At 36.7% G+C, this 8,309-nt stretch overlaps 1 protein-coding gene across 1 annotated transcript; it reads right to left on the bottom strand.

Annotated features, from left to right (window-relative positions):
- Window positions 1-2,605: 2,605 nt before the first annotated feature.
- Window positions 2,606-7,970, bottom strand: LOC106063197 (uncharacterized). The gene is made up of 2 exons (XM_056013572.1): window positions 7,851-7,970; window positions 2,606-5,322 (listed from the first exon to the last, which is right to left on the bottom strand). The coding sequence occupies exons 1-2, from the start codon at window positions 7,968-7,970 to the stop codon at window positions 3,967-3,969; spliced, it is 1,476 nt and encodes a 491-aa protein (XP_055869547.1). The 3' UTR covers window positions 2,606-3,966.
- Between the last annotated feature and the right edge of the window lie 339 nt (window positions 7,971-8,309).

The following is an 8,309-nucleotide window of genomic DNA, read 5'->3' as shown; positions in this document are numbered from 1 at the left end:
GAATAGGAAGCGACTCAAACCTTATAGGTTTTATGAGTTAAGTGAAGTCCATCGTACGATAAACCTACTAAATATGTTAACTCATTATGTCCTACATCCTTCAAAGCCTGTGACAAGAACCATGACTGATAGTGATATGGTTTATGTAAATTGCGCGGGGCCCCTGCCAGGCGCGAGACCCATTGAAGCACTCGGTTAAATCGTGTCACATGATACCCTCGTTAAAGTTGACCATAGATACAGATGACCATTACGTCATTGAAAAGGATACTTTCTCAAACTTCTTATCAAGTCTATCTTATCTTATGAAATACAGACGTTACTTCAAAAAAAAATATGATGATTACGTCTTACGCGTGTTCTTAGGCCAATCTAGTCATGCATGGTAATCAATGACTTAAATTCTGCCAAGTCATTAGTTTTCCAGGCTGACTCAGGCAACCCAGTCCATGCTCTAATAGCACTAGGAAACAAGGAGCATTTGTACAAATTGGTCCTAGCAAATGGATAAAGTGATGTGTCTTAAATTTTGTAACTTTCGGAGTATTTTATTAGATTTTGTTTTTGTATTTGAAGATTATGGTTCAGTGTTTTATATATATATATATAATTGCTACTTTACTTTTCAGTCTTCTATCCTGAAGGCTTTCTAAATTTAATGATTTTACTAACACACTCACCAGTTAGTATCAACAACAACAATAAATATTAAATATACTTTAATCATAGTCTATTTACACGTGTGACTAAATATCTTTACAAACCACAAATATAGATTTAATAAACCATTCATGAAAAGGAAGTATTTCCACAAAAATAAATGTACATGTTTATATTTATAAAGTGTATCAGCCTTAGACTTGTGGGAAAATCTTTAGGCTAGCTAAAATAGGTTGGAAAAGAAATTTGTATTAAAAAAAAAATGTACTGTGTTCCCATCACTGTGTGCTATGCGTGTGTGACGTATTGTTGCTATCTTTAACCTAAACGGGGATATCCTCTGAGGTCACTTCTGGATTTTCCGATATTTTAAATAAGTTACCATTAGAGAGAGAGAGAGAGACAGAGATTAGAGAGAGAGAGAGAGAGAGAAAGAAAGACAGAGAAAGAGAGAGAGAGAGAGAGAGAAGGCAATACTTCAACTTCCTCTACTCCAGCGGTTCTCAACCTTTTATGCTCGGCGACCCCTTTTACAATCCCCCACTCTTCTGTGACACCCCCCCCCTCCGCTCACATATACAGCAATAGAAGAATAGACAATAACAATTCATTTTTTCGATGGTCTTTGGCGACCCCTGGCAAATCCTCAATCAACCCCCAAAGGGATCGCGACCCACAGGTTGAGAACCCCTGCTCTACTCAATTATAGTAGGTCATGGTGGACCTCTTACCACTATTTTTTGAAAGATCTGTATAGCATTACCTTTTATATGTGTGGTGAAATCGTCACAGAGGGGGATATTTAAAATCATGTACATGATCTAATGTAGATTAAGTCAGCTCAGAGGCTTAGTTTCGTTTATATGCACTCAACAAGAACAACAAAGAAACATTGCAACACACACACACGCACATACATACATACATACATACATATATATATAGTTCGTCCATCGTGGTTCGATGATGACCACTTTGTCATCCAGGAGGCTGAGGGCTTTGCACTGGGGTTTTATGCCTCCTCATGTGGCTGGTGAGACCTATACATACATACATACATACATACATACATACATACATACATACATACATACATACATACATACATACATACATACATACATACATATATATCAATATGTATATGCATGAGATCTCCCTGTGAGGTTCAGTGTGATACAAACATTTGATCAGAATATAACAAATACATAGCCTACGTGTTAAGCAAACATTGCATAACAAATCTGTTAGTAAGTTAATAAGGCGAATACGAAAAGTTATATAGACATGTTACATATAACAAGTAGGCCTAACATGGCATGAATACACAGCTGACGAAGTTTTTTAAAAAGTTTGACAGCATAGACATATATATATATACTGGACGATAAAGAACAAATTATTATGGGAAATATTTGGGAAAAGATAAGTTTGTAGATCCACATCACAAACCTATATATATTTGCCTATGTCTATGATTATGAAACAAAGACAAAATATTTGGAATATGTCAGTTTTGTACTTTTCAAAACTAAAGATCATAGTTATATATTGGCTGAAATGTTAGTCCTAGAATTTATAGCTCAATTGCCGCCATTTTTTTTTCACATAGATATAGTACATCAAACATATTTGACTTCCCCCAAATAAAAATAACTTCCTACTTCCAGTCTATATTTATTTATGTCTATGTTTGACAGTCGCAAAAGAAAATTAAAAACACTAATGAATATACCTCAAGAACAAAATTGTCGTGAACATATTCAAAAAAGCTGAAACAAGGCGTTGTTTTGTAAAGTAGTTATAAGAAGTAAAGTTATTTTTTCAACCCTAACCTATGTAACATATAATTTAATGCTTAGATCTAGATCTAGTAATTGAACATCGAAAACAAGAACACTCTCGTCTCATAATTATTATTTTGCAACTTTTTGATAAATAATCTAGAAATATTTAGGTAACCAATATATTTAAATATAAGCCTACTTAAGATGATTAAAATCAACAGACTTTAACTATTAAGATCTAGGATTTTCGAAACATTATCTCAATGGAAACTAATAGGAAATGGCTTTGTTTCATAGATTTGCGTGAATATATAGGCCTAGTTCTGTAATTATTAGCCCATTCTAAAGAAAATCCAAGAAAATGGTAGTACATTATTTCTAAGCTTTAAAACTAAAGGTCATTACTTTTCTAAGACAGAAAAGATCGATTTCCATATGCTAGGACAATTTGTACATTTGCGCCTTCTTCCCTAGTGTTATTAGAGCATGGAATGGGTTGCCTGAGCCAGCCAGAAAAAAACAATGACTTGGCAGAATTTAAGTCATTGGTTAACATGCATGACTAGATTCATGACGTGTAGGACGTAAGCATCTTCTTTTTTGAAGTAACGTCTGTATTTTATAAGATACGATTTCCCTAGATTCGGGGCGACTTCCCTTTCAGCTTGAGAAAGAGTTACGTACATAAAAAATCTACATATGTAGGTCTGTGATCTGATCATTATCAGATAAGAATTTGTTTCCATATTCCTGTCTATGTATAATATATATATATATATAGGTCTGTGGTATTAACACAAAGCTGCTAATCCTACTTATTTAGATCTAGATCTAGTAACGGTAGAGCTAAGAAAAGTTTTGTTCCGGACCAAGAACATCAAAACATTCTGATCATTGTTTTGTAAAATGTTTGACATGTTTCGGATGTTCCTTCAGAGTTGAAGATAATTACTTCCTAGTCCAAACCTCCCGCAGGACAACGGGGGATGGGAGCGGGCAGGGTTTGAACCTGGGACCATCGATAAATCTGAACGACAGTCCAGCGTGCAAACCGCACGACCAGGCATTAAATTTCAAGCTGCATCAATACATTGCTTAGTTCTACGAAGATATACTTAGAATATTCCCCGACTTGCTCAGGCCAGAGGGTACACAAAAGAAGAAAGGGTATCGTCATCCTACGAGATAATTTACTTGTTTTGGAGTCTGGGAAAAATGTGATTGAAAAGGGTGTCAACTTTATGTGCATGGTTTCGGGTAAAGTTGGGCGAAAGTTGTAGTAGACCTTCGTGTAAATCCCATAGCATGAGTTTCTGCAGTGAACTTCAATCTGGAATTCGGTCACTATAGTTTGCTTTGGTTTTTTTCTCAGACCGTGACTTGAGATCTCACAAATTTACTGTATTGATAGAAGCTAGCGTCTGGCTGGAAAACATATGAATGTGTGAAATGTCTTTACAAAGCTTATATCAACTCAATTCATCGGGTCAAATTTTTTGTTCATCTTATTTCTCTTACGTTAAAAGATTCTACATATGCACTTGGTCTGTATAATGTTGTCAAACTTAGTCTTTGTCGACTTATAGGTTTGCTTATGTTTACACAAGGCTCTGTGGAAATCGCTATCGACGGTTGAAATAAGCTTTTTAAACTGTGCATCGGTTAGTACCAGCTTTTTTATTTCTATTTCAGCTTGAAATTCTTGAACTATTTGATCTTTTAGGGATTTTGTTTTAGGCTTCACATTTTGAAACTGAGTTGCCCCTGGCAGTTCCTGCCACATGAGGTTGTTTCCCTTTTCAGCGTTCGCCTGGAAAGTAGACTTTAATTTAGTAGATGGCAAATGTCTGTTGACATTTTCTTCTTCTGCAAAGGCGTTCAGGATGTCGGCAAGTCGTTTGGATTCCAGTCTTAGTTTTCTGTCATTGTCTTTTATTTTGTCTAGGACGTCTGCAACATTCAGAGAAAATGAAACAACGGACTTCTTTAAATCTGAGAGAAATTGAAGGAAATCTTTTTCAACGGCGGATTCATTCTTGCCTTTCGAGAATCGCTGAATTAAATTACCGCAATCTGTTAGTATGTGATTGAACTTCTCTTTACGATCATCAATTTCATATTTAGTAATATTCTCACACTCTTGAAGGATTAGACTGACGTCACCCATTTCAATATCAATTAGTCCTATTTTTGTCTCAAGACGCAGACGATCGCGACTTTCTCTTGCGCGTTGAAAATGTTTATCTGTGTATCTCTGTCCTTTCGATTTTAATGTTTCAACGCATTTCAACAATTTGGCCATTTGCTTGTTTTGTATTTTTGAGTCCTCAGTAAAATTATCAAACAAAACAATTCGGTCTTTACATTCATTTCTAAGCTCTTGAAAGGAACCAGTCTGTTCGTTGCGCCACTGTTTGAAACTCTTACCCTTTTCCTTACATTCTTTGCGAAAAACATCTCCCGCGGTCATTATTATAATGCAGAACTCACGAACGAAGCTTTCTCCGAAAATTTGTTTGAGCATCTTGACGCATTCAAATTCTTCTTCCGTAAACCTCGTGCCATATTTGAAGACCAGAACGAAGGCGTGATATCCAACTGGGTTTAATATTACCGCGTTTTTCATCTGTTCCATAATCAGCAATGTTGCTTCCGCGGGTTTATGGATTCCGGAAGTGTCTGCCAGTCCAGGAGTGTCCATGACCTTGATGACGTAGTTGTTGTATTTCACTACTTCGTATGCTATTACACTGGTGATGGATGTAGTGCTGGAGGATGCCTCGAACACTTCACGTCCGAGGATTGTATTGGCTGTTGAGCTCTTGCCGTGTCCAGTTTTACCAACTACCAGGAGGTCAACCTGTCGAACTGGTCTCTGTTTAAAAAAAAAAATGATTTCACATTAGTTTTAATTTTATCAAATACCTTCTAATTTCTTCTGATATCTTTAAAAATCTGTAGATATGCGATAATATAATCATATATCGTTTGATATATGTAAATATATGTGTATATATTCTAATGTCTTTTAATACGTGTAGATATATGATAATATCCTCTTAAATAGTTTAATATGTGCTGCTTTCTGTTGATATATTCTAATATTTAAACACCTGCAGATATATATGACTTGGTGATGCGCGTAGACAAGACTTCCGCAGCATATTCTATGCAAATAAATGCGGAAAAAAAAAAGTATCTTATCTTATATAATACAGACGTTACTTCAAAAAAAAAGAAGATGATTACGTCATACGCATCATGCATTCAAAAATGCATATAAAGTATGACCAATAGCGAACAGGGCTTTAAAAAGGACATCAGTATTGGAGGTGAAAAGCTGACTAGTGCTAGTAGGCCTATATATTGTTTCAAATACCTCGGAGCTATTGTCTCAGATGTGGGGACAAAACCTGAACTACTGGCCTGAATTGCACAGTCCACAGCAGCCCTTTCAAAACTTAAAATAATCTTTCTGTTAATATATTCTATCTTTTAACTCCTGCAGATATATGATACTAGTTTCTACTATATTTTAATATCTATAGAAATATACAAATATTACTTATTATATAGTTTGATATTTGTAGACATTCTTTTAATATTTTCTTATCTCTTCTAATATTTGCTGATATATTTTAATATCCTCTGTTATTTTTTCCATATCTTTTAATATCTGCTATTATCTAATATTTATATAAAACACAAATTTATTTAATCAATTTATGTCTATTTAATGTAAAAAGTGTTTGAATATTTAATATTTTGTTCCGGTTAAAATGTTGACTACCTCGGAAATTCAATGATTGTTTTACAGCAGAAAAAAAAAGTCATCCCGCGGCGCCACATCTTCCCAGAATCCTCTTTCTTCTTTTCCTCCTCTTATTTACAAAGCTCATATTACCCCACTCTGTCTGGTAAACAAAATTGAACACGTTATTTCTCCCACGCCCATTCTCCAATGACATTGAAAACTTTACACAATTATACATTGTACCTGACAAAAGATGATTCGATTAAAAAACTATTCAATAAGACGACTATTTACTGATAGTTAATTATTTTGCTGGATACCAACAAGGTAATCCGCCAGTATTCAGAGATATAGCTAAATATGTAGGTTTCCCCCCCCCCTTGAGATAATTGTAAATGTTATTTCTCACACACCTATTCTCAGATAAAACTGAAACTTTACACAATTTATTTATCGTACATTACAAACACGTTTCAATTAAAACATTAACCCATTAGTCAAACAATTCTATCGGGAAAAGTGAAATAAGACTTACAGTATTGAGTGATATAATTTAAAAAGTGGAGCTCTTTCCTATGATAAACTTTTGTTTTAAAGTATTTTTTTTTTATTTTGCTTATTTCCTTCTTCTTCTTCTCGTTTGTATCATTATTATCCTCTCATTCACCCCCCTCCAACCTATCATCCACCTTCTTCACTTTCTATTCCTTATCATCCGCTCAGTCTGCAAGAGCAGACGACAAGAACGAAAACTCCCATAATCTTAACGAAATAATTAAAAAATTCTTGTTTAAATATTGTTTTAAGTCTAAGGCAAGGACTCGACGAAAGGTAGGAGGCAATAACAGACGATGTATTTATTTACAGCTATCAACAAACAGTGAGACCTGGACTTCAGTTATTAAGTCACAGGAAGTAATGTCCTAAGTTCTTCTAGTCCTACTGAACACTAGAGCAGACCAACGACACACTTCCCAGTGTCGCTCCAGGTCTTCCAAACAGTTCACTAATATCACTTAGCCCCAGACTATTCAGACTCTCATAACCTGCAGATCGCTTCAGCCGGATCTACAACAGTCCTTCAGCCGGATCTACAACAGTCCTTCAGCCGGATCTATAACAGTCCTTCAGCCGGATCTACAACAGCTCTTCAGCCGGATCTACAACAGTCCTTCAGCCGGATCTACAACAGTCCTTCAGCCGGATCTACAACAGTCCTTCAGCTGGATCTACAAGTCCTTTTCCCTAGTATTAGCATGTCTTCACCTATTCGTGTTGAACGGTGCTCTGATGCGCACCACCCGTGTCGGCGCCGGAGCGGAGTTACAACAATATAATAAAACCGTTTGTCACTCTCCAGGCTCTCTGCAAACTTCTGCACATCTCAAAGAGCTTGACAACTCAGGGCTCCAGAATAACGTTTAATGTCGAATAAATGCTGTACAATTGGCAACACGTAACACTGACTGTACAACTGTTTCAACGTTAACAACTGTACCACCGTATCAACTTTTGCACCGGCCTCTCCGCCTCGTCCCGGACTTGCGCTGGGTTCAACTGTTCAGGCCTGACTTCTCACAATGGACTCGTTGGAGATCGGAGATCAAGGTCAAGACGCGTCTCGTAGTAGCGAGGTGTCTTGACTGTACTTGACAGTACTCCACATTGAACCGTCGTAACGCGCCGCCGAACCACACTAAACCAAGTCGTCTGTAGTGAACCGGACTGTAGTGAACCTGGACAGTAGTGAAACGTCTTGACTGTGACATCTCCGCTCTTTATATAGGGTTCCCGTTGGCCTTCCAGAAATCGACGGAACCATTCTGGTTGATCATATGACTACATCCGATGTGACTGACCTGAGTACTATTCACAACACAGATCCTTCCCGAACCGACCGTCGTTACGTTTGACCGCTCGTCTAGCGCTGGCCTGGGGCAATTTGCGACGGCTAAAAACACACAGAGCACTACCCCCATCTGTCACCACCAGGTTTGCAATACGTATTAGTTGATGCAGAATAAGCATTCTTGTTTTTTTAGTGGATTGTATAAATGAGAACGGAAATACATGACACATCATTTTGTGCTACCATTTTTGTTTTTACT

The sequence above is a fragment of the Biomphalaria glabrata genome, chromosome 16 (assembly GCF_947242115.1).
Source record: "Biomphalaria glabrata chromosome 16, xgBioGlab47.1, whole genome shotgun sequence".
Taxonomy (NCBI): Eukaryota; Metazoa; Mollusca; class Gastropoda; family Planorbidae; genus Biomphalaria; species Biomphalaria glabrata.
This window is presented reverse-complemented; position numbering and strand designations above follow the sequence as displayed.